Here is a 26352-nt window from a genome sequence, read left to right as displayed (position 1 = left end):
ATTCCCGTGCCTCGGTGCGCTGCTCGGACAAATGATTGTCAATGGAATACTTGAGACAGATCGCAATCGGTTGGTGTGTCGGATCCTAGGTGTTACGGGTTCCGTTGTTTGTGTAGTGTAATTGACCAAGATGTAACTCGATTTCTAATTCGAACCGGGGGAGAATATTTAAAATGTAAAATCCAGTCGTGAGTCTGGAAGTTGTATTTTCAACAGAGAATGTGTTTGGCCTAATTTGCTTAGTTTACACTTGATAGTCTTTAGAAATTGTGGTAGAATAAGTGTCGGCTTTTTTTTTTATTTAACTGAGAACTTAGGCTGTGTAGTTAACCGTGTAGCTTTTCGAAACAGCGCGTGAAACATTTAATTATGAACGGAATGGTATTTGCCGATGATCTCTAAAGCTAGTACACCATTAATTTTGTGCCGAATTGTTTTACTTGTCTAGGAGGCGGTTTGTGTGGGCTAGATATATGACAATAGAGTTTTTAAACGAGATCGTTGCGGTACAGATCTTTTGTGTGCCCTAGCTGCGGTTTATTAAGTAAACCTATCTATCGGAACTCGGGCATGGGAGAAGCTACTCCCGCACAGCCCGCTGCGGGGGTTTTTGTCCCAATGTTAGGTGTTGGCATGGTAGGACCTATCCCAGGTGGGGTCAGCGGGCCAATTGCGACCTCGAGGGGGTCTGCTGTCCCCCAGTTGCATAGTGCGATAGTTGAGCGTCTACGCGCCCGGATTGAACTGTGTAGGAGACACCACTCGACTTGTGAGAACCGCTACCAGCGAGGTCAGGCCGAGACCTCGGATCGTGAACACGAGACTACTCTACACCTTCTGAACATTGTGCATCAAGGACCAGGAATCAGAAAAACCAAGGGCAGCCGTGCCTCAAGCCAGCAACCTTTAGAGTACAACAGAATTAATGGAGAACAGAAAGCGCAAAGTTCTGCAGCAGGAGAACAGAAGATCTCAACACGCATAGCCGTAAGTTAAGATGATTATGATGGTGGTGGTGGTGTGTGTGTGTGTGAGTGTGTGTGTGTGTGTGTGTGTGTGTGTGTGTGTGTGTGTGTGTGTGTGGGGGGGGGGGGCATTTTGAGTTGACACTCAAATGCTTGTAAAGGTCAAATGTGGTCGAATCACCTACAATAACCGGCATTAAGACTGCACTGATACAATAGCAGATTTAATTGGAAAAAGGTAATCAGAATCTTCAAAGGGAGCTGTCACACGAGAATGAAGTTCTGCTTCCTTTCTGATGAGAACCACAAGCAATCAGATAGACAAAAAACATTATAGTTCATTAGGTCGCACTGCAGTCTTTGTTCTCAGTTTCACAAGTTCTGAAACCTCCTGCATTGTGTAACCGGTTTAGAAGAGACACGATAAAATCTTGTTGAGAAACCTGCGTGAAAAGGTTATTCAGTGCAATTTTGGGTTTATGCATCTAGATTTGTTTTGCCAAGCTGTGCTGATAGAGTTGTTTATGTCATCTGTTAAGGGCACAGCCAGTGAGATTTATTTTGTTGTTTTCTTTCATTGGACACTAGGGAGTTCAAAATCTAGACCAGAGGCAATGAAACGTTTCCCAAGGAATGTTTCAATAGAATGTCAAAGGGGTGAGACACCATATTTACAAGAGCTTGCAGAGGTTTTAGCTGAAAGTTTGCTTATTCAGAAAGTGAACGGAAAAATAAACATAATTATATGTCTGCTTTAACAACCCATAGAATATAACTAGCACAGGCAGATGTATTTCCATAGGTGATCAAAAGTTGGGTTGATTTATTTTGAATTATTTTTCATAAGCTACTGGCTTTGTTTGATGGACATTGGTAGACAAGTGTCAACAATAGAGATGTTAGTGTGTCATCTGACAGAATCACCTGAGCACATTTAAATAATTAAATGACTTAGTCAACAGCCTCATTAACTGAAGCAGAAATTGAATATTTTGTAGGAGGCCCACTCAATTGTGCTTCTCAATCGATTTGATTTAGGGATTTTGCTTCTTAAGGATTAACTGTTAATTAAAATCCCTAACACTTAATTAAGAAAATTCCAGGAAATTGACAACCCACTGTCAGATACAACACCATACTACACCATGGATACAAATGACTATTTTAGAAGAGACTTTAGAGTCTGTTATTTCATTTATGCTTCAGTTTATTAGGCTCTGGAGGAACAAATTCTGGAAACTGAGAGCGTACCACACTACTGCAAAGGAAACTCCTTGGTTGGGGTTTAAATATCAAGGGTAAGGTTGATAAGGTCTGTTTTTCACTGCCATAATGATGATCAGATGACAGGATCAAGTGTAGTCTTTCAACTTAGTGTATGCCAGTCCAGTATGTAAAGTAGCCCAGCGAGAATGAACAGTCAACACATTGAGCGTACTTGTTTTCACATCAACGATAATACAATGTTTCAAAATATTTGTTTTTAATATGTTTGTGCACGACAGAAGCTTTTTACCATTTCTATTCTAGGTTTTGGTGCATGCAGTTACTGAACAACTTAATCCCTTCCAATCTTTTGAATACATGTATTCAGTGGAAAACCAATTTACAGACTAAGGATTAATGTATGTTTTAACAGTATTACCTAACCTACTGTAATACAATCATTCAGTCTAATCAGTTTTGTGACTGTCTTACTGGACTATAAATGACAGATAAACAAGCAGTGAAATGGCCTAGCAGTGTGCTGCATGCCATGTACTGTCATGTCCTATTATCCCAGGTTTAACAAATTACTCACTAAGCACCTCCTGAAAGATGCTCTGCTCATGAAACTGGTGAAATTGAATTAACTAGATGCCCATATAGTCTAAATGTTTAGAGCCACTAAATACATTTCCTGGCTGTGTTTACTTTAAGTCAAACATGCCTTGAAAAAGCAATAGTGGGGAGCTGCTCAGTTATTAACCATCTTGTGCGTCGGGAAGATTCTGTTATTCCTTTATCTTACTGTAGTGAAATATCTGGTAACTGTCAACTTCCAGTATTATGCTTTCACAACAGGGGACAGCTGCTGTGTGCTTGCTGAGCTTACCCAATTAAAAGGATAGTTTCGGTTTATGTTACGCTGATACCCTGAAGTAGACTGATACATATTATTTAGGTTTATTTCTTTTATTTCTTTTATTAAATGATGGTGCCGAGGGGTGGGTGGGGGTTTGGGGGTCAGGTTATGTAAGAGATTCCTGGTTTTGTCTGCCTGCCTCTGGGGCAGCTTGAATCAAAGCTGGAGGTGGTCTGATCTCAGCCTTGCTCTGTTCTGATATGGAACAATTAGCTCAGGTCCTTGGGGGCCACCCACAGAGCTGCACAGAGCAGCACAGAACCATACCCGGCCCGGCCCAGGGATGCAGCAGGGATCCGGCAGACATCCAGAGAACAGTTCGTCCCAAACATCACTTCCACGTTGTCATGGAAAAGTGGAGGTTTTTAAGGGTAACTTGCTGGCTTATAGCTAGACTGAGTGCCAGGTTAGTCTTACATGACTCCAGAGCTCAATGCTAGGGCTATGACTGCGGCTGCTGTCTATTGACACTGTGACTTTTCAATAAGCCTGATGTGATTAGACTAGTCCCACAGCACACCATGGGGCTCCACAGAGCTGTACATCTCTCCCCAGCTGATTAAGAAACAGTGGGATGGCATAGAGACAGTCTTGTATTAACTCCTCTTTAGATCTGGGACCAATGAAAGATGTTTTGAGTACAGTAATTTCATGTATTATTTCATTTGGCTTGTACAATATACAGTAATTGTCTGTTGTCTCTAGGAAAGTGAAGCACATTTTTACCTAGAGGTGCACAATACATAAACAGTCTGCGTCTGTTGAGTTTGATAGTGATTTTGTGAATTTCCAAGTGCATTTGAATGTGAAATAATAACACATGCACTCACTTGACGATCGTGTATAAGGGTCCTTGTCCACAAAGGTGGAGTTTTGTTATTTGTGTTTTAAGTGTGTCTTTCACCACAGAGAAATGCCATACGCTCCAATCTTTATACAGTATACAGAACGTGTGACAACATAAAAAAAAAAAACATTCCAACAATATACACAGGCATTATTAAATGTGACACCATCAAACAAAGGTCAAATAAACATATAAAATAACATGTACTCAGTGTCCCTAACGTTAGCCATATGTGATTCACAGACCTATTATAAATTTGATCCACCTCTTAGTTACACAGGACTCTAGCAGTAATGCTAATCCATGTGTGTTGCTTCTTAGCTAGTAAGTCCGTTTGACTAGAAGACATAGTTCCTCCCTTAACTGTCTGGGTTCAATTTCTGTTACACTCAATTATGGAAATAGCATTCTGTGAATCTGGGCCACTTCAGCTGCCTAGTGAGCTTGTATGAAGCTACTGGCTTCAACATTTTATGGTGTGAACCATAAAATGATCTATTTTTCGTTACAAATTTCCAAATGTTACCCAAAGACAGGCGCATAATTCTCAAAGAAACAAAGAAGCGAGGATATAAAAATCCAGGACGATAGTGAGTATCCAGACACCCAGCAGGGCAGTGTGGATGTGTGTGCAATCAAAGCGCTCCTGGCTCATCTGTTGTAGCTGTAACAGGGGTGTCTTTCTGAGGCACCCCCTGCACACACGCCTCATGTTTTATTCACCAACCTACGGGACGGCTGGAGCTTTGAAGAGTGCTGCTGAAACCATCTAGCAGATCCGTCTTATCCGCGGTCTTCATGGGATAATGCAGTCTAAGTGGATACACGCTTGGAGGAACACAGGCACAGGCTCTGCTGCTCCACATGGACCTGAATGCTGCTGTCCTCTGGGTTAGTTAGCCTGGGGTTAGACTCAAATTGGGAGTCTGTCTATCTCTATCTATTTTTTGAATGAAATGAAACCTTTACAAAGCACAAACTCTTTCAATTAGGATGAACGCTGTTCACACCATGTTTCAGACTATTAAGCAACGGGTACTCAGTGTTCCTGAGGTTAGCCTCAAGTGATTCACAGAGCACAGACCTATTAATAATTTGATCCACCTCTTAGTTACCAAAGAGTCTAGCAGTAATGCCAATCCATGTGTGGTGCATCTTAGCTATTAAATCCATTTGACTGAGGAGACATCGTTCCTCCCTTGATTGTCTGGGTTCAGAAATGCTTGTGAAGCTGAGGGGTCTGTACAGAATGTTATGTATATGTCTGGTGGGTGCTCATAGAGGTATCCATTCATGCTTGATGGGATTATTTTGCTCAGAGAGCTCTTTGAGTTTGTCAGGTTTTTCCTGCTTGACTTAATTGTGGAGAGTAGAGGGTTCTGAGAAAGAGAGCAACAGAGAGTGAGAAAGAGAGAGAGAGAGGGGAGAGAGAGAGAGAGAGAGAGAGAGAGAGAGAGAGAGAGAGAGAGAGAGAGAGAGAGAGAAGAGAGAGAAAGAGAGAGGTTAGCTCAAAGTGTGTCTTCACAAGTGCTGCACTTTGTTTGCATCTCCTGAAACTGGACCCCTGTGGGAACGTGCATGTTCAGGTGTGCAAAGCATGGGGGTGAACTAAAGGGACTTACTTTGTGGTAAATGTGAAACTCGAACAATGCCCCATCAGCGTTGTTTACTAAAACAGACTCTGCTAATCGTGGATCTCCACTGGTAGGGAAAATGTCACTCTCTGGAAAGAGATGTTTTCAAATCACACCATATTTACAACTGTGAAAATATAGGCCTGGAAACGACAGTTGGGTGACTATAGCAGTCAACTGTAACTGCTCTGACACTATCTTCAAATCAGATTGTCACCTGATATAACTGTGTTTCCTGACCTTGCTTTGAGCTCCCTCTCTAACGGTCATAATAGATCTGATTATCCATCTCCACATTTGCCACCATAGGACTGGGTGTGGTTGTGTTTCTGTTTGTCTTATCATTGGCATTCACAAAAAATCTCAATTTCTTCCCTTTTAGATCCTTTGCACTTAACTGTGCAAATCCATTCACAAGACAACACTTTGTGGTCACTGTTGCTGAAGGCTTTTAGCCTCATTTCTAGCTTTTCTCTGAGTGAGTATGGTGTTCAGGGCAAAGCAGCTTCATTTTCGTGACTTCAAACATACTTTTCTCCCTAGGGTCATTATCCTGGTCAGGAAATGAGAAAGTGGGCTCCTGATGTCACTGACAAACCTCTAGTCGGAATGCAAGGGTACATTCGGGGGGGAGGGGGGTTCTTGGTAGATCTGAGTTCAGACATGTTTACATTACAGCTCGGATATTTCTCAGAGTCGAGCCAAGCTGCCGAGGTTCCCAGGCTCCGTCGTTCGGCACTGAAAAGAAGCACAAATGCTCGCTTTTCCTCAACCTCTCTTCCCTCCCTTCCCCTCCCCCACCCATCTCCTCTTCCCTGTACTTAAGTCAGGGTTCAACTCTATTTGCATTGTAGTAAAGTTCTTGTTCCTTCAGGCATCAGGCCTTTGATACTTTAAACAGCAGAACAAGTTAAAATATCAATTGTGTAAAGAAGAGGGAATTTTTCTTTTACCATTTACATCTTTTCATTATAGCACATATTTGTTGAGAGATTGATGGCATACAACCATCAATAGGAATTGAGCTCAGCTACAATATTCACTCCCTACAGCAAACCCAAATGAATATTCTCTTTGTTTCAAATTGTTTCAGAAAAAGCCGTCAAACAAGTTGAATGTTAAGTAGCTGTTGAAAAGTGGCCTTTTTGTCTATCTCAGTCTCTACAGTCAATGCAACCGTGTCATGCAAAACAGACAAGTTGAACACTGCCCCATTCTTAAATATCAACATTTTAACGTTTCAAAATGCTTGACAAGGCTTTTTGCCTGCAGTCAGCAGCATCAGATCTAGCCTAACAGAACACAGCCGGTCTTGTTCCTCGGTCTGGCGCTGCCACTGGCAGCTGGAATGTTTGTGTTAGTGCTGTGCTGTGGTGAGGTGTCACGGTGTGGGCTCCTCGCTGAGCTTTGCTCTGGCGCCTGCCCCTTCTCCACATAGCCCAGAGACACTTACTAACTTACACCATTGTTATACCTACACTGTAGTCACTCAAGGTAAAATCAGGGGACTTCTTGTCAGTCCTGGGTCTAATGTAGCTAATCACGAAGAACCACTTGTTCAATTAACTAACTAGACTAATATCAATGTACAGGTTGTCTCATTTAAATTAGATGAAGAAAGTGTACATAGCAACATCCATTCTAATGGTTAGAGCAACGCCATCTCCAGATTTTCAGGATGGTTGCCCATTCATGATCATTTTTAATAGTTTAGGGTCAAGAGTTGGCTTCCTGTTTGTAGACCTATGCTATAAAGAAGCATTATCATTATGGAGCATGCGGTCTCATGTTCCTATCCTCAATTACCGTGACTAACTGCGAGTCTAGTCTTTTGTTAGTTGTTGCTGTGAAAGTTGTATTGTATTATTATGTACTGTATATGATTTGAAGAGAGAGATACAAAAAAACCAAGAGAGAGAAGGAGAGAGTGAAAAGAGAACATTCCTTTCTCAATCTCTCTTTCTCTCTCTCTCTCTACCACACCCCTGTTGCTACTCACTGCCACCCCACCCCCTATTTCCTTCCTGTTCTTATTTTAGAATCTATTGGATGTTTCTCCAACATCCGGCAACAATGAGACGTTTGTGCCATAACCTAACAACATGGTCGTCCATGGCATGGCCAAACAAGCATGGTCAAATATTTTCATAATTTAGTGTCCCACCCTTGCACCTTGCTATGTATGATGTCTATTAGCCACACTAGCATGATGCTGGGTTCTAAACAAGTCGTGACAGCAGTCTCAGCTCATAGCAGGTCAATATTGGCTCATAGCAGATTCTACGTTGTTAAATTAATCAACATGTTCAAGACAATTGTGAGAGTTCTACATATACAACACACTGAATTTGTTGATCTCCCTGTCTGGTTTGTGTTTTTAATAATCTATTTCTCATGGCGTAGCCAAAGCAAGAATAGCAAGCAGCTGGTCAGAGTGGGAAGGGCTTGGCATTGGAGCTGTGAAACATCCACAGCAGCAGGTCAATCTTCCCCTCAGAGTAAACAAAGATACTGATAGAACAGCCTAGAACATCCAGCCTTGACATACCGTTTAGTGGATCCATTCAAATTTCAGTTTTGTAATTAAAAAAAACAATCAAGACATTTTTTTTATCAAAATATTTTAAAAAGGCTAGGCGAATGAAATGCAATACCTCTATTGCCTTTCTTTCCTGTGGTTCGTGTAGGATAGCTCAATCCTTACTGCCTACCTTTCTGGTCATTCTCTTACTGCTGCATGTTATCATGCAAATACACTGAGATTAGGAACAGATTTTTCTTTCACTAACAAATTAGAAGCACATGCCTTCATCTTCTTCCCATCCCTCTTGATATAGTGGGAGGGACAATCTGTTTCTTGATTTGTCCCTCATCTGTTGTTGCCATGCACCTTACTGGCGGTGTGCTGCTCAGTCCTGCACACTGGACACAGTGACGTTGGCAGGATACTGTGTTTCCTCCACCAGCAGCTGTCGTGATGATAGCCAGATGGCTTTAGGCTTTCTCTGGAACAGTTTGTTTCGTTTACTTGGTCAGTCGTATGAATTACCATACATATTACATAAGCAATTAGCATTGGTCTTTTTTCATTCTTTTTTGTACAGTGATGCTGATCATAGAAGCCCTCCCCACCTCACCCCTCGCCATCCCAGAAATACGGTATCTTGAAAGACAATGAAAAGAGCAGAGACAAGATTTCGGTCTATTTTATTGTTCACTTCGTACTAGAGAAATACCATGACACCTTAGAGAGCGGCTTAGCAACCTACACAGATGAGAGCTTGTTTGACATCAGAAGCACAGCTTAATGATTGTGAGTCTGGACTGTCTGTTTAACTTGAAACTGCCAAACCAAATTTTCTTGGAAGATTAAAATCAACTTGACCTGCAGCTTCTGTAAAGGAAAACCACCAGACAAACCAAACACTGCACAACTTTTCTTTCTTAAGTGATTAGTCTTAATGAAAAATTGTAAAGGGTTACTTTCCCCTTAGTTATGGCCACGAAAAATGTCCTCAAAACGATAAACAATCTATTCCTTTCAAATATTTCATTTGAAAAGCAAATTGTTGGAAAATCACTGCAGTGGTTACGTGCTTGTCGTATCTGCTGAGTGGCTGTCAATGATCAGATCACGAGAAATACGTTTTTTCAGACACTTAGCGAGATTGCTCTATTATGCTTTCTCACCAGCTGCAACATGTAAAAGACCTAAAGCACTGACTCAAAGGGCCCACTTACCAGCACTTGAAGGAGCTGCCCGCATGCACCAACATGCATGAAACATGGACTGTGTTGCAGCCTTTGTAAGTCTCCCTCCTCCTGACATCACCAGCCTGGCCAGTGTAGAGCTCAGCACCTGCAGTCCAGTAACCCGCAGTAATACCCAGTGCACTGCAACGATACTACTCTGAATGAAATACCTTAGGTATTTCTCTTCACTGCTTAGGCAGCGGAAAGATGCCCTAAAACATAAACTACCACAACTCCTCAGATGGCTTAATGAAGCCTTGTCTTAGCAAAGTGTTTATTCACAATTCTTTGTTTTCTCTCGATTTCAGACACCTATCACCGAGTCAACGTACAGTAGATGTGTGGCTAAACCACCAACAGGCATTTGTATTGTGGGTGGTTATGTCGACAGTATGCAGTCAATGGCTTGTGTTATAATCCAGCACAAAATCACATTTTGTTTCAATTTCTCTCAGGGAAATGTCACGGCTGATGATAGATTATTCTGGCCTTGTTCCCCCTCCCCTGTTCCAGGCTGGAGTCAGTGAGACTGGGCCACTGCAGTGTTCTATGTGTCTATCTCTGCCAGCATATTGGACTACACAGGCCTTATTTGGAATGTCAGAACTGATTTGAGTGGGAGTAGAGCAAAGCTTCCCACTTGTTCACTTTTGATTTTCTTGCTGCAAAAGCACATGTGGACATACCACACGGTTATAAAGAGGACTGTTTATGTGTGTGCATAGACTGTGTGCATAGTTTGGAGAAAAGAGTGGTGGTGAGAAAGTTGGCGACCTCACCCAGTGTAATATAGTACTGTGGTAGACAGTTGGTTGAGCACGCCACTAACAACATCAAGGGCTTTGCCTGATTCCCATCCAGGCCATATCATACATCTCCTCTGCGAGTGTAATACTAGAAAGACGGAATAACAGTACCATTCTTACCTTGGCTAAGTGAATTTATCCATGCAGTTCTAATGTATTAGAGCCGTTTTATCACAGTAGATGTGTTTTGCTCCTGTCTAAATGAGCAGGAGGCTTATCAAGACCTGAGTGTAATAGCATTAGCCCAGCATTAACTCCTGCGCCTGGCCTTCCCACGGGATATTAAATGGATCCTGGTTTCAATGGAAAATCCTAACAACAATGCTGTTAGGAGCACTTTGCTGGAGTCCCATCAGATATCTTGGTCCAGGCAGCCAAAAGATGCCTTTTGCTTCATCGTTTTTGTCAATGTTTTTTTTTTTTTATGGAGCTGAAAGCTCTCCAGTAATTATTATATTTTTTACAGAGCAGTTTTGGAAATTGTCATAGTAGTAGTAAGTTAGTGGCAAGTTACAGTAAAAGTCAGTTAGTTGCATTTATCACATTGATATTAAGTTTTGGAAAAAGGACATCTTGAAGAAGAATCCTATTGTGTTATCTGAGATGGTGGAAGCTAGCCTGTAACTTTTTTCTGTAGTATCCATTGACATGAGAGGAATGGTTTTCTCTCACTCTCACTCTCTGTCTCTCTCTCCAGTATGTCTCTCTCCCTGTGTTGCTCAACTCAACAGTGGCACTGTTGGCTCTCACCAATGTGCAGCTGCGGAGCTGAAGAGCAGCCAGATGTTGGAGATGGTGAAATCGGCCCAGCAAGCAGGAAATGGCTCCGCATGCCATAGGAATCGTCTTTGAAAACAGGAAGGGAACTTGTTCTCTGCTTATGGGCCTTTTCCTGTGGCATGAGCAGGGGCAGGGCTTGTGTTTGACGTTTGCTGGGAAAAAGGTACTGATGACTGTATGGAAATGCCCATTTACGGGTATACATAAGCTCAGGGAAAGTTGAGGAACAATTTGAGCAACAAGAGGAGCTCAACTAAATGAAAATAGGACAACTCTATAAGATTCAAATATTTTACACAGCTGGCAGAGTTCCCACACTATTTTTAAACTATGGCCCATCCAAACATACTTACCAGGTTTTGTTGTAATGTCATGGTACTCCAGACGAATTTATATGCCACCTAAAGTTAAGTGGTGGAAAATCTCCTTTTTCACTGAACCCCCTGTGGCGTGTCAGCTGGACCACAAAACAAATGACACACACTGAGTGTTTTAATGTGAAACACAATGTCAAGGCTTTGAAATCCACTGCCTTAAAGATACATTTCTCTGCATTGTAACCAGTTGTATTGCCTTTAAGGTTTAAATAAAACTGTGATAAGCCGATTCAGAAATAAATTGGGCTGCAATAGAGCTAACTGTTTCAACCTGTGTTCTCTTCACTACAGACTGACCTGTGTCTTGTGATTGGTGCTTCGTGTCCTCAGTGCTGTCTCGTAAAAAGTTGTTAAAAATCAAATTTATATTTTCCCCTCCCACACGCTCAATCTGTCTCCCAGCTTGAAGATTATCTTTCCCAGACTACCTCATGCACACATAGACATATAAACACATATCATTAAGTAAGATGCATTGCATTTCGTGTCATCTATGGTATGCCGACAAGCTGTCCCTTTGGATATAAAATAGCATGTAGCGAGAGAATGTTCCCAGCCCTGGTAATGGAGACCAATAAGAATTTAAGTATGTTTTACCACTAAAGAACCCTTTCAGCTGTAGTAGGAGCTTAGTCTGTGTGCAGTTGACAGGCAAGCCCTGTACCTTCAACTATGACCAGCTCAGAAACTGTTGAATAGTGGGAGGTCTTTTCTCTGCCTCCCCTCTAATCCCGTTTTTTTTACATGAGCAGGCCACCACGAGAAGGGTTGGCTGCATTGAGGAAAATGGTGGCTGTTGTTTCCGATTTAAACAATGAAATGGAATACCAAGGCTGAGTGTGAGATCAGGAAGTGCCAGCTAAACCTGGAGAACACTGCACTTTTGTGTCCATCAGTATGAAGGAGGCACCATGGGGCTGTTGTTCTGCCTGCTCTCTGCTCACTCATTATATCCCTGTTAAAAAGCAAAGGAAAGCATTTGGGTCATTCATCTGTGTTGCAGCACACTAATTAAATTACACGTAAGCCTATTTTCCATAATCATGAAAGAAATTATCTAATACTCATATACTACTTGGCGCATACAGAATGTTCACAATTCTTTGGGTTTTGAGAATGGCTCTCTTCCCTCCGAGTTGAGGTCCATTGTAGAGGGGCTCCAGAGCTATGTCCAGCCCCTGGCTGTCCTCTGTGAGAGTCTCTCTGGTCACATTGACATGTGGATGGAAGGCGACAGCTGTGTCGGGAGCCCTGTGAGCCTCATAGCCAGTGGTGATGTGATGTGACGGCCTGTCACTGGTATGTCTGTGACTTCCCGTGTGTCTGCTGTGGCATGGCCTTGCTGGTGCTTCTGTACTGACGCCTGGGTAGGGGCCCTCCAACATTTGTCCCTAAGATCACTTCACTGCCACTGCAGAGCATCCAACAGCTTCTTTGTTGGGGTCAGACCATTTTACATTCATGATGCTTTACATCCATCTGTATATATATATATATATATATATATGTATATATGTTTTTTTAATTTTTTAATTTCTACTGATTTAGTTGACCCTGTGCCTGATAGAAGAAGCCTAATACTCCGTTTGTAACTGTGTGGTCTATTTGTGCAAATGCAACCTTTCTTATCTGGCGCCCTCACATCTTCTCAGAAATCGAGTTCTTTCCCAGGGGTGTCACAATGTACTCCTGTCTAATGGTGAACAAAAGACAAGCCTTATCAAGACCTGAATGGCATGCTGTTTTACTCTGAGCTTATGGAATATCGAACCAGTCAAGATTGGAATTCAGTGTTTTCAGGCAGGTCCTCTTTGTTGCAGCTTACAGACTGCTCATTATTTAAAATGGGAAGTCTCCATTGAAAGGAGGAGTGATGCACCAGAAGTAACAGTTGAATAATGTGCCCTGGGTAAACATAATGGATGTATTTCCCTTCAAAGGCAGTCTTATGATCTCTCCACATTTCCCAGAGGCAGCCACAAAGCTGAGTCGCTCTTCCTCCCTCTCTCTCTCTCTCTCTCTCTCTCTCTCTCTCTCTCTCTCTCTCTCTCTCTCTCTCTCTCTCTCTCTCTCTCTCTCCTTTCGTCTCTCTTTTTCTTTTTTTTCCTGGTGCTGCTGCTGCTGCTCATCTTTCCCTCCCGCCTGCTCCCTGGAGGGCAGCCTCAATCTAATACAACTGTGTCAGGAAGTGTGGGGATGCAAAGTGCTGATCAGTCAGAAGGAGCCCATCTCTGCAGTGAGCTGGTGTGTCCCAACATGTGCATCGCCACCTAATTAGGGAAACCCACCCCCAACAGAACTGTCATCATGGCACGTGCCTAGCAGTAATGGATGGAGTGCAATGTCCTAAAGCGCGGTAAATTCTGTAATGTGTTGATCATCTCAATGCCAAGTTAATGGTATTTACAGTGTTATGTGTACCGCAATCCTCTGAAATGACCTAACCTTTCCTGTTACATTGATCTGTTGTGTTTAACACAATTATAAATCTCTCGACATAAAGATATACTGTATGGTAAAACAGCACATCCATTATAAACATGGTTCTCATAGATTCTGTGGCAGATCAGCCAGTTCTGGACTTTTTATGGCTTATAATAAGAACAAAAGCCTTGCATTATACTGTGATGAATGGATTGAATACAAACCTGTGTTTTGTAAAAAGACTGAGCATACCAGTGATCTACAGAGTGTAGCACTGTATGGGATACTGTTCGTGTTACACACTCTCTGAGTAGCTTAACAGCTGAGTCCTTTTGTAAGGAGTGTTGGTAGTGTGTGTTTTGTCTTTAGTGCCGGTCTGATGGCTTCTTCACTGTATCCCATGAGAAAGAGAGATGAAATTCCTCCTTGCGGCATTTTGCAACCTGCGCAACCGCATAAATATTATGTCTCCCTAGGAACACAATAGTTGTATTTATTCCTTTATTTAGGGTTTGTTTCTTTCTGTGTCAGAATCTGAGAAGGTTTTTCAGTCTCGTAGGAGCAGATTACAACTTGTCTGGGGGCTCTGGTGAATAGATTAGAGACTAGCGAACTGGATCATTTCAGTAAGACCTGCATTCAAACACGCAAACATAAACTTGCATAAATACTGTACATCTCTCTCTCACACACACACACACACACACACACACACACACACACACACATACACACACACACACACACACACACACACACACACTCCTAAACAAACAGCCTGAAACCTCAACATGCCTGGTTCCATGGGTAGTGCCACCGGTCTGTAAGATGGTAGCAGGATGACTGGTGTGGTTTCATCCCCGGTGTCCTCTGTGACAGCTCAGAGTCCCTTCCACAGTGTTCACCATCAGCAGGCTGCTCACTCACTCGCTAGCAACACACAGGCTGGTTACTGGCCCTTGAGCTAGCAGGAACAGACAGGCTCTGTTGACACGACCAAGGACAGGGCCGCTCAGCTCCGGTCAAAGGGCATCAACTTGATAGTCAGGCAAATAAGAGCAGATGGGCCAACCACAAGATCACCATGAAAGGGTGGAAGTTCATGGATTGATTTCGTGAACAGGACAGAACCCTTTACATGCTGATAGACGCATGCGTGGGCATCGCTTGGAGTGTTTTGTGCTCTTTTTAGAGAATGCTAGTGAACAGCAAGCTGTTTTTAATTCTAGGATCATTTTCACCACATGATTATGTTACATATCTTCATAGTAGCCATTATTAATAAACCTTTCATTAAGTTTTACATTATTGTTTGTTTATTTATATACATTTATATTATACACCCAATATAGAAATGGAAAGTTAGCAGGATGCTTTCAGCTAGTTTAGATGTGTATTATGCATTTGAGCTTCTCATTTACCATCCGTTCATCAGGAAATCCAGTGGCTCTAAGCCCATTAATTGTTAATCAGAAAATCTATTTTCAGATCACTTGTAGATTGTCTGGAGGATTTCAAGAGGACATAAAGCCACTGCATACAGTTTCTAAAATAGTGCCAATTGAAAATGATAGTAAATGAGTTTTTACTATGTAATCAGTCTATTTCCCTAATCTTCCTTAAGTGTAATGTACTACAATGGTATTTTACAAAAATGAGTCAAACTATTTCTGTTACAAAGCGAAGCTGATGTCATTTCGACTGTTTGAGACATCTGCACGTTTAAGTCCTGAAGTTAAAACTTGTGTCGTCCTTAAACTATACAGTCACTGAGGTGAGGCAACCCATACCCACAGGATCTCCGCAACAGATCTACTGTTCTCTCCATTATTCATGACATGTCCTCTCAGGCCTGGAGATGTGAGGGGAATTCTCGGCTGGCCTCTGGCACTCATAAAAAGGCAGGTGGAATGGGAGAAAGTGTGTGAGCTCCAACCTACTAGGCTGGCAAATAAAACAGATGTCCAGTAATGGGAAGGTTTACATTTAACAGCCTGAATCCATATGAAGATTATGTGGAGTTGGTGAGGTTTTCAAGATGAGTGTAGCCCATGTCTAAGTTAAACTATCTGCACTGAATTGTTCTATATTATTTTCTATATTCTGAATAATAACGGTCCCGCTTTGACTAATGTTTGTCTGTCATCTTGTCTTCTGTGCTGTAGTTCCTTATTAACTACCATCTCTCATCTTACCAAGTTAGGGTTAGGCTTACGTTTTTTCTCTTTATTTATGAATGTTTTTTCTTCATTTGCTACTAAACCTCTCTTCATAGAGGTACTATTATATAGTCCCTGTCTTCCATGTTTACACTCTGTAATATCAGCTTTGCTTATCCCTCAGTCCCCACACAGCACCTAGTCCAGGCATCATCACGCACCATATCATTACACTCAGTATGTTCAAACAGACATTCACCACCACCCCATTTAAGACCCGTAAACAAAAGAGAGCCCGGTTACATGCTGCAAAGTCACAGATATGTGTGAGTTGATTAAAATGTGGGGATGTATTTTCAAACAAACGCAAAAAGCAAAACAGGCATTGGCAGGGGATAAACACAGTGAAATACAGGAATCACTCCCTGCCTTCAGGCAATGAATCATCCTAATGTGATGTGTGCCAGCAACTGGAAATTACTCCAATTTGTTCCCACAGTGAAATCTGCACTATTCAGATACACTGCTCTCCTTAGCTCAGCTTGGTGTGGAACATGAACACATTATTTCTTCACTGGCATCACACATTAAATGATGAGTAGACAATGACTCATTTCTATATGTAGACAATACCACTGAACATTGTGTTAGGAGACAGCAAATTAACTGACAGGGAGTTCTGGTAACACCAACATCTTATAAATGGGTCATGGTCTCATTGGTCCCATGGTCGCCAAGGGGTCATGATTACAGTAAACCATAATGGAAATTAAAGACATCTTAGTAAGTAATATGGAGGATTGGCTATGATAATGTGATTTCAGTTTCTATGTATCTTCTTCTATACTCGAGACTGGGTTTTTCATGCTCACAACACTCTTTGTGTGTGTTGCCGCTATGGGCTTATTAGCCATATGAAGACACTGGCAGAGGGGGGTGGGGGGGGGGGGTATAAGTATCCTCTCAAATACAAGGAATTATTCGGCTATCTTTACAGAGGCACAAAAGAGGAACATATAATTTATGCAAATAAGGGAGACAGATAAAGGCCTTATTCTTCTCTCTGGTTGTCGACAGTAGACCATTCCTAAATATATCTGCTTCCATGCTACATTTTCCTGCATTTTAAGTTATTACTCTCCGAGCCTGTTTTACCATTGTTGCTGTCAGTATTATCCTTAGGGTTGAGGTATGAAATGAACTCCATTATACAGGACTATACATAGTCCTGTATATTTGCAGTTGAGCTACTGTAGGTTTATTTAAAAACGTTATAGCAGTTGGTCATATTATGTGTAAAAGTTTTACATTTGGTAAAATTGTAAAAAAGAATCAATATCCACTAAGACATTTAACGCTGGGAGTACATTTTAATACAGTGGTATTCTATCCTCATAATTTTAATTGGTTTACAACATCAAAGAGTCTGTTTGAATGAAGGGCAATAATTATATATAGAGGCCCTTGTTATCTTAAATGTTCCTTTTTCTTCAGGCCACACTTGAATGCTGCATTAGTTATAGGCGTGCACTGGGCTTGATTTGAAATCCATAACAAAGGTTTTCAGGTCAGGTCTTTGAGTAAATTGTTAGGCAGTGTTCGGTTAGTTACACTCTCGTTGCTCTGATTTCTTGGTTCAAGAGAGTTCATGAAAGTACAACTGAAATACCATTCTGCTATTACTGTTTTCTGGACAGATTTCTCACCAGTGTGTTTGTGTCTCCACAGCTCCAGGGGTCGTTAAGGAGGAAGATTGAAGGACATGCTCCAGGTTACTCCCCCAAGCAAAATGACCTCTCTGGTGGACCTTCAGGCTATAAGCGTGCACGTATGGAGAACAGTGGGATGGGTCATGGACCCTGTGCTTTCAGCTCTGGCCAGTCCCAGTCTCTGCAGGGGGGTTCCATCATGGGCAACAGTCTGCAGCGGAAGAACTACATGATGCCCCATGGCGTAAGCTCTGATCTGTTCAACATGACCCTTAAGGAGATGAAGAAGGAGCCCATTGAGGTGCAGTCATGTGGACAATCATCTTCAGACACCAGCATGATGGTGTTTGACTTCAAAGATGAGGGGGGAAGTCAGATTGATCCTGAACTTCAGGACTTGTTTGATGAGCTCACCAAGTCTGTGCCTTCGCTTAACGACCTGGAGTTTGAGAAAATGTTGAAGCACGACGATGCGTTCGGTTTAGACCTGGGTCGGCCCAGTTCAGCGGGGGCAGCCAACCTGTGCTCTCAGTTGGAGAAGACCATAAAGACGGAGTTCTCCCCAGATTACAGCCAGACTCACGGGGGTTCACCTCAGCTCCGGCCTGCCTCCGCTGGGCCCTCCTTTACCATGGGAAGCTCCTCCCTCTCCACCTCTCCCATCACCTCTGCACAGAAGGCAGGCAGCCAGATCCCCTCTAGAGGCCTGCCCAGCTGGCCAGAGGTGTCTCATGCTGAGCAGCTGAAACAGATGGCAGCCAACCAGCAGCAGCCCAACTCCCACCTCCACCACCACCAGCAGACTCAGCCTGGAGGGGGCACCAGCTGGGCTCCAGCAATGAGCACCCACTCCTCCAGCAGCTCCTTCCCCAATGACAAGCTGTCCAACCAGGCGGCCTCGCTCGCTCAGCAGAGGATCAGTCCCCAAAGCTCCATCCTGTCCCCCATGAGCAGCAGCCAGAACAAGGGGATCAACAACTGCCTCTTCAAGTCTAACGGACACAATGGTTCCAATCACATTGACATGAAGGTTCTTAGCAAGCCCATTCTGCAGTTCAGCCCCAAATCCCCGCACTCTGTCAACCAGCAGATCCCCATCATAACAGGCCCTCTGAACAAGACTACAGCCCAGCAACAGCCATCCACAAAAGCCCAAAACCAGACCCATCACTACCAGAACCCCCAGATGTCTGGGGTCCAGTGTCTGCAGCCCAAGGCCATGCCCCAGAGGACCCCCCTTAATCAGCATGGACCAGGGCTCCACTTCAAACTAGCCCAGCAAAGACAGGTAATGAATCACAGACCAAGTTATAAATGTGTTTTGTGGAATACCTGATAAACATGAGAAACAGAAGCGTTAAAGTACAACAAAGAGATGTATTTATTTGGACAGAAATGGAGTTGCAGACTGATTACACGGGTGTACTGCTTTCTCTTTCATAAGACTTGGCTTTATATCACTATGCTATTCCAGAACATAGCACTGAAGGTCTGCACATCATGCTTTGGTACAATATTTAATTGGAACCTCTCGGCACTGTGAAATAATAGAGTATAAGCTCTTCTTTTTCTGCTGATGACATAGTAATAGGATGCATAGTTTGCCCAGAAAGCCTGCCATGCAATCCAGCTCATTACTTAGTTTCCTCACTTGCTCATGGCAGTCAGCATGCAGTCTCAAACTGTAGGTAACAATGCAACTCGTTTGTTTTTTGATGTTGTCGCGGTTGACGTTACAGTTGTTTGTGTCTTTGTCGTCAACGTGGCTCTTGTGAATATGTATTTCACCCAGAAGCATTTTGACGATGACACGGACTGCCAGAGCATGGTAGATTAACATGCAGGACTTCTAATTTATCTGCCTGTCATGGACGCTCTCCATCAGGGCATAGATTTGCACAGCAGGATTTGCTAATTGGAGGTTGTTAGCTACAAGGGACAAGTGGTGGAAAATGACAGTAATCTGCTTAGCCCGGTGCCGGAGGTTGAACCACTGATTTGTTATGATTGGAGGGATTTAGAACATCCCCCTTTTCAGTTTTGCACAAACAGTATCTCTAGTTGCCTTTGTGTGAAACGATCATGTGAGCCACACATGAGGACTCTTGCCACCACTTTATCTAATGATCAAGGAAAAGCTCCTTAACGATGGGGATGAGGAAGATAGACACAGATATGAACACTAGATGCAGATATGAACACAGTATGATGTTTAGTCCTTACAAACAGTTCTTTACAAAATATTTGGTTGGCTCTCAGCATCCTAATAACACATCAGCCAGAAGTTGGAAAAAGTATACCAAGGAGAGACGTTCACCTGAAGGTCATGAAGTGATTATTGTCTTGCTTGTTGAGACAAATCAGATCATGAACCATCAACTAGGATAGTGAGTATGATACTAGTAAACATGGTGGAGAGAATGCTCTTCTGGACTCTGATCTGATGGGGTGATGTATCATTCTTGCTTATTCAAGGCACTGATGGGGTTAAATCCCCAGCTACTGTAGTGTAGAAAAGAAAGCATCCCTTCCCACAGTAAATTGAATTAGCAATGCCATAGAAATAAAGGTCCCAAAACAGTGCATGAGCCCCCTGGAACACCAGCGAGGAGGGCTGAACTCCCTCCCAGTGGGAGAAGTTCAAGATGTGAGTTATGGTTCTTGTTTGCTTGTTCTCACAGTCAAATACTCCATTGTTAGTTCAAATATGGTAAATAATAAATCCATGACTCTGTTACCTTTTAGTGATGAGGCTATACTAGAACTTGAAATCCCTTTTTTTTTACGTTGCATCTAAGCTGAACAAAGGTTTATTTTATAGTACAACATTTAACAAAGAAGCCATGAAGTACAGGAATATGTCCCAAAACAGAAGGGCCAATGTTAACCATGCTACTTAATGGATTTAAAAGTACTGTTTGGAACTGTGGCTGATGATCTTGTGGCACAACATCTCAGTAAGGAGGATATGAGCAGCCGGGGGGGTTGGGTGGTGGGGGGGGTTGTGAGTGCCAGGTCGCTTGCTCTGACTAACGGCGCTGTGAAGGGAGTGCTTGTGTCCTGGGAAAGGGAGCTGCGGCCAAGTCCAGATGCCGAGGCCCTCCCCTGGGACAGCGTCCTAGCTCCAGACTGGAGGAAGTGCTGTGTGAGAGCCGGCCTGGATCACTGTCAGCTGCCTGGCCCCGCACTGCTCTGCCGCAGGATGGGAGGCTGAATCACACCACTCCTTTTCTGAGGCCCAAGCCACATGTGGTATTAATTTACGACAAGCTTGTGAAGAATGAGAGGGGAAAATGATGGAAAACAGCTTTATGACACGTCAGGATGACAAAGAGAGGATTACTGAGTTGTACATGCTAACAAAACACTCCTCACAGAGGTTGTTCTTGCAACAAAAAGGTCTGTGAAATCAGTCTATCCCAGTGTAATGGAAAGACAGTCTGGCTGTGTCAGAAGAACTTCTGTGAGAGGGTAATCATTTCTCACGGTGCTGATAATTGGATGCAAATGGTGGACTTACTGCTTCCTACTAATTTTTCTTTTACATTGAATTTGATGTAAGTACAGTAGCTGTTTTGGTTGTCTTGCCAACTAATCCCAGACGAATAGTGTTGCTTCTTTGAATACTTTTAATTACATTTCAGATTCTATGTATGAGTTCAAAAGCCATTAATACACATTTCTTTTGAAAATTCTGACATTTAGTTGTGTCCACTTGATAAACCCTCCAACATAGTGAATATGAGTTTAAACAAACCATTCTCTCTGCCACCAGAAATGAATAATTCCACTCATGACAGAGAGCTCTTTTTTTCTCTCTTTCCTTGTGCCTTTCTTTTCTCTGGAGCACACTTTTGGAGAGTCATCCTTTGGGATAAATCTGGCCTCTATGCAATAGCTCGGTACTTGGTAGATCTATGTGTTGTGTAACAAATATTTTAACTAATGTATCAGAATTAAATCAAGTTTGTCTTCTCACTTAAATTCCCTTCTTCATATCATGTGCATCTGGCTGCTGTATTTCTGACTATCTTACGGAGATGTCATCTTGCAAACCCAGCACAGTTAGGGTGGCTACTGCCCAGCTTGTTAAGGGAGGTAGTCATGGTGCTGGACATAAACTCCCCATCGGCACACTGTCCTGCTGTCTCAGGGATTCTTTCCACTCTCATCAGACACATTTGTCAGGGGAATAGCTTGCCCTGAGGAGGAGGATACTCCCCCATCCCCACCCTCACTGGTTTTTCTAGAGCTCCTGTATGAGAATGTAACCACACGTTTGTGCTTTCAATTTGTGGTTAAAGGTTGCCCTCTAGTGGGTATTTGCCATTACTGTATTGCGGTGCTTGCATACTTTCATTGACTCTGTAGTGCATTGAGCCAGTATCGATGCAGACTAGAGGACTGCAGTCCCTGGCATGTCGTAAATTCCCTATCCCTCCTTTCAGGGAATTGCACCTGGACCTCGCTTGCCCACCAATGACAGTCTAGTGGGCATGACAGCTCAGTCCCAAACACAGCAACGACCTCCAGCTCCCATCAGCCAACACAAGCCCCCAGGCAAGACTCCGGCCATACAGAGACAACTGACCCAGCAACAACACATTATCAATGACTCGGTGAGCTGCGATGCCCAGTATATTCAGTGTGTTTCCACCAATCACCATCTGAGATATGTGCATAAGTAACCGACAATACTAATTTTGCTGATATAACCATTGTAATAATAATTTGTATCATGTTGTTTTTCAGGACAAGGACAGTACACAAGACCAATTTAACCGTCATCTAACCAGACCACCACCAGATTATAAACAAACAAGAAACATGGTTGGAGTTCAACAGTCAGGTCTGTTCACAGGTAAAGTGTTTCATACTGTTAAGTGTCCGAGTACAACACAACTACATATGTCTTACCTGAAATGTAATTGGTTAGGATCATACAGTACCAACATTAAAGCTGGGATATGCCTGATTAAATGTGTGGTTGTTTTGCAATGACCCAACCCATAGTTGTATTCCTGTTTTTGATTTAGGAATGAACTCTTCTCAGTCTATGGCAGGCAGCGGTCCTGAGAGTGATCTCCAGCCCATGCCCTGTCATCTGTCCAATGGTCCAGGGGCTAAGATGCTCCCCACACCTGACAGGAGGTTTGGAAGTGGGACTGACCCTCATCAAGGCTCCTGTATTGGCCAACTCCAGCAACACAATAACCAGAACAGAATTGGAGTAAACCAAAACAAACCCAGATTCCCAGGGTCTACCAATCAGGGCAACGCATTCGGAATGAGTAATGTCAATAGCGTGCAACATCCCAGGGCATTAGTAGGGCAGCAGTCACAAGGCATGCCTGGGAAGGGACTAGGAGGCATGATGACTAGTAACATGGGCTGGGCCTCCAGCTCGAAGCAGGCCAGTGTGGGGCCTGGGCTGGGTGTTAGGAGGCTGCCCAATTCTTTGCAATCTCAGGGAGGCCAGCTGGACATGACAGCCCACCACTATCAACAGAGGCATGTTGGCCCACCCAACCAGGTAGCACCAGACATAGGCATGCTTCCCCTGAACTCTGCCATAAGAGGCACAGCACCCAGAGCTAGCCAGCCAATGATGCCCCCTCGACCAATCATGGGTAGCCTGAACCAAGCTTCTCCTGAACAGAGGGTACCTGCCGGCTCATTTTCAACAACCGGACAAAACTCTAGCGCTTACCAGAGTAACAGGGTCAACCGGCTGACCTTTGAGTTCCTCCAGGAGGGAGATAACACCGTCCCAGGGATAAACACAGACTCCGATTTCATAGACTCTTTGCTCAAGTCTGGCTCTGGGAATGACGACTGGATGAAAGATATAAACTTGGATGAGATTCTGGGCAGTCATACTTGAACTAAGTTTTCTGTACACACACAAACATTCAAACCATGAGCCACATAGCTCATAAGGGATATGATTTGTAAAAGATGTTGAAATGTAATTTTGTAAACAAAACCTATGATTTGTTATCCAAATACATTGGGTAACAGTAAACCTTTAGTTGGGATTAATTACTATGCAACTGTATAGTAATACCTGTAGTTACAACATTATGCCCAATGTAATTACATTGTAAGATGGTTTACTGGCATTATTGCAAGGCAAGAATGAGACGTAAGGGAGGGGGCCTCTCCAGGGGTTAACAATGGTTGTGTTTCCAAAGTACTATAAATATTAACACCACTTAGCTTTGGAGAGCCACCTTTCGCCCATACCTTGTTCAACCTGTGTTATATATAAAGTCACTAAACCCTGTGATACCATGCTATTAAATAGCAGTCCCTATGTAAATATAAGGTTGGCATCACAGGTATTACTATGGGCACAACTAGTAATTAATGTAAAGTAGAGGTAAAGTGTTATCCTGCATTGTTTTGTGTATTCCTGTAAAAAATAATATTGTTTTAAGGTCCAATGAATAAGAACCTGCTTTTCTGTGATAGTACAGTACTCTATCTGACTTTCATGTGTCAAACAGTATGGTCAAACAGAATGCACACTGTGAAAAATATGTTCCTGCCATACTTCCAAACTCCATGTAGTGTTTCAAGTTGTGTATTTTTAATGAGCTCACCATTTTTGAGCATGGTAATGCAATTATGTTGTAATGACCACATATCCTTTAATTAGACTCCTTTGCTCTACCTAATTATTTTTCAAGCATTCTCACCTGACACAGTTTTGGATGTGTGTCAAAATTGTACCCATTTTATTTGTCATCTAATATTTAATAATCTATTGGAAACCGAATAAAACATTATAAACCATGCAAGTAATAAAGTGGTTTTGAATACACTGGTTCTGTGTGTTTCTGACTCTTCTGAGGTGGTTCTCAAGCTTAATTTTAAGCAACAAATATTTATAATATTGACAGATGGAATGTATTATTGAGGCATGAAAAGGGAACACAGGCCCGCCTGTTCTACAAATGTATTTTGGCTCACCTCGGTCGATTTTCTATATCGTCGAGTCATTGAGCTACGCTACGCTGCATTGAGTTTGTATTACAAGTGTTATAGAGTTAGATTAGAAATTTGCATAAACTGGATAATAGCAGTCGTAGTGTCCTCATCACAGTGCAATAACAACGATAGTGCAATTACAGCGTAAACCGTGTAACAGCAACATAATAACAGTGTATACAAAGTATTTGTACTTTGGAACTCCCCATCTCTGCTCACAAGGCCTTGTCTGATTTTTGGGGAGTTAAAACAAAAACATAGGCTCCACCTCATAGACCAGACAGACAGTTCAGGAACCTGAAATTCAATACCTAAAGTTCTATGTTGACAAAAAATCATTGCTCGCTTTCTGACCTCATTTTCCTACAGTTTCAACGGCGTCAACGAATTTGTAAGTTTTCTGTTTCCCGCAGAAGTTAGATATAATTCTTAGCAATGACATAACTGCAGTGACGGCCACGGCCTGTTCGGTTCGTTGTCAAATCATAACATTTCGCGAATTCAATAAATACAATATAAAAATGTTCAGACTGAATGTCCTGCACATCATGGTGGCTTTCACGTCAGTTTGGTGGGGTAAGTAAAGTACTCAATTTTTCAGTCCTTTTACTTCTCCTTTATTTCCTTTTGTTCGGAAAATAGCATTTTACAAATTGGTTAGAAGGAGTAGGCTATATGATAGGTTAACTTCATGCTGCGTACGTGTACAACACCCCTCCCCCCACCGCCAACCTTGTCGCATTGAATGAGTGGCTACTCATAAAACATCCAGCTCTTCACAGCTTTAGTAGGCTAAAAGAGGCCTTGGAAGCGAAACCTGTCATGACTTCTAATTTGTGTTATGACATCTTACGTTTTGATTGAAAATAAATGGCTTGGTAGCCTGCGACATTAGTTTTTGTCGCAAACTTTATCTAAAAAATACACTGCTTCAGCAAGGTACAATATACTAAACTTTTATTTTTTCACTGCCAGCATCGGATTCTGCATCATCAGCAAGATTTGACACTGGTTTAACAAAAGCAGGGGACAGTGTACCTGTCACTACACCGCTGGAGAATCCTACCACAAATCCATCCTACACTATACAGACAGAAGCATTTCTGAAAACGCAAATTAAGCCACCTACAGCCACTATATCAGGTATTGTAGAAGAAAAAGATTTTCCTAAAAATACAAAGTAGCGGGGGGTTGAAGAGGGGGATATCAGACCATAGCTAATGGAAACATTTTCATATTTTGTGTTTTAGTTTGAAAAGAGAAGAACAGATGCATCATATTTGCAGCTGATCTTTCCTGACAGGCATTGCTTTGGTGACAACTATCCATCCCCCTGCACCCTCCAGATTTGATGCTGGCAGCTTCCTGGGAGGGATGATGCTGGCCCTCATCCTGACACTGGCCATCGCACTTGGATACAAACTAGCATGCACCAAGCAGGATGTACGCTACCGTACCCTGTAAGTGGACTAACCTCTTCTCCGTAATGGTGTCATTCATCATCATATACTCAAATGTACTGCTCTGTGTTGTCCTTTCAGGAGGGAGGAGCATGAGGCTATCATATAGCTTACATCCTGGGACATGTCAGTAGGCGACCTACAGATTATGGCATTGAATGAAATTAGCCACTGATGTTGAAGGTTATTTGGTGAAATGTATATCTTGTGATATAGATTATTCATGATAAAGCATCACACATTACATGACACATTTATTATTTGATTTTTGGTGTCTAAAGGGACAAATAAATGATTTTGAATACAATAAACGCATCTTT

General features: G+C 42.5%; 2 protein-coding genes across 4 annotated transcripts; both read left to right on the top strand.

The window, feature by feature from the left end:
* Positions 1-6: 6 nt before the first annotated feature.
* zmp:0000001236 (mastermind-like protein 2) lies at positions 7-24374 on the top strand. Of its 3 annotated transcripts, none has more exons than XM_067246958.1 (5): positions 7-987; positions 17599-18867; positions 22028-22198; positions 22338-22440; positions 22616-24374. In XM_067246958.1, the coding sequence occupies exons 1-5, from the start codon at positions 571-573 to the stop codon at positions 23461-23463; spliced, it is 2808 nt and encodes a 935-aa protein (XP_067103059.1). In that variant the 5' UTR covers positions 7-570; the 3' UTR covers positions 23464-24374. The 3 variants fall into 3 exon arrangements, with proteins under 3 accessions (XP_067103059.1, XP_067103060.1, XP_067103058.1); XM_067246959.1 differs by having other exon boundaries at positions 22332-22428; XM_067246957.1 differs by having other exon boundaries at positions 22332-22440.
* A 489-nt stretch (positions 24375-24863) lies between these two features.
* Positions 24864-26344, top strand: tmem123 (transmembrane protein 123). Its single transcript, XM_067246238.1, has 4 exons — positions 24864-25148; positions 25548-25715; positions 25876-26032; positions 26114-26344. Exons 1-4 carry the CDS (start codon positions 25094-25096, stop codon positions 26139-26141), a joined length of 408 nt encoding a protein of 135 aa, XP_067102339.1. The 5' UTR covers positions 24864-25093; the 3' UTR covers positions 26142-26344.
* The last annotated feature ends 8 nt before the right edge of the window (positions 26345-26352 follow it).

This window comes from Osmerus mordax, chromosome 11 (genome assembly GCF_038355195.1).
Source record: "Osmerus mordax isolate fOsmMor3 chromosome 11, fOsmMor3.pri, whole genome shotgun sequence".
Lineage (NCBI taxonomy): Eukaryota > Metazoa > Chordata > Actinopteri > Osmeriformes > Osmeridae > Osmerus > Osmerus mordax.
This window is presented reverse-complemented; position numbering and strand designations above follow the sequence as displayed.

Excerpts from the sequence above, each read along its gene's own strand:
- zmp:0000001236 (XM_067246957.1), top strand. The coding sequence starts at position 571 with ATGGGAGAAGCTACTCCCGCACAGCCCGCTGCGGGGGTTTTTGTCCCA. Across the intron at positions 18,868-22,027 it reads AACTAGCCCAGCAAAGACAG|GGAATTGCACCTGGACCTCG; the intron begins GTAATGAATCAC and ends CCCTCCTTTCAG. Across the intron at positions 22,441-22,615 it reads ACAGTCAGGTCTGTTCACAG|GAATGAACTCTTCTCAGTCT; the intron begins GTAAAGTGTTTC and ends TTTTTGATTTAG.
- tmem123 (XM_067246238.1), top strand. The coding sequence starts at position 25,094 with ATGTTCAGACTGAATGTCCTGCACATCATGGTGGCTTTCACGTCAGTT. Across the intron at positions 25,149-25,547 it reads TTTCACGTCAGTTTGGTGGG|CATCGGATTCTGCATCATCA; the intron begins GTAAGTAAAGTA and ends TTTCACTGCCAG. Across the intron at positions 26,033-26,113 it reads GATGTACGCTACCGTACCCT|GAGGGAGGAGCATGAGGCTA; the intron begins GTAAGTGGACTA and ends TTGTCCTTTCAG.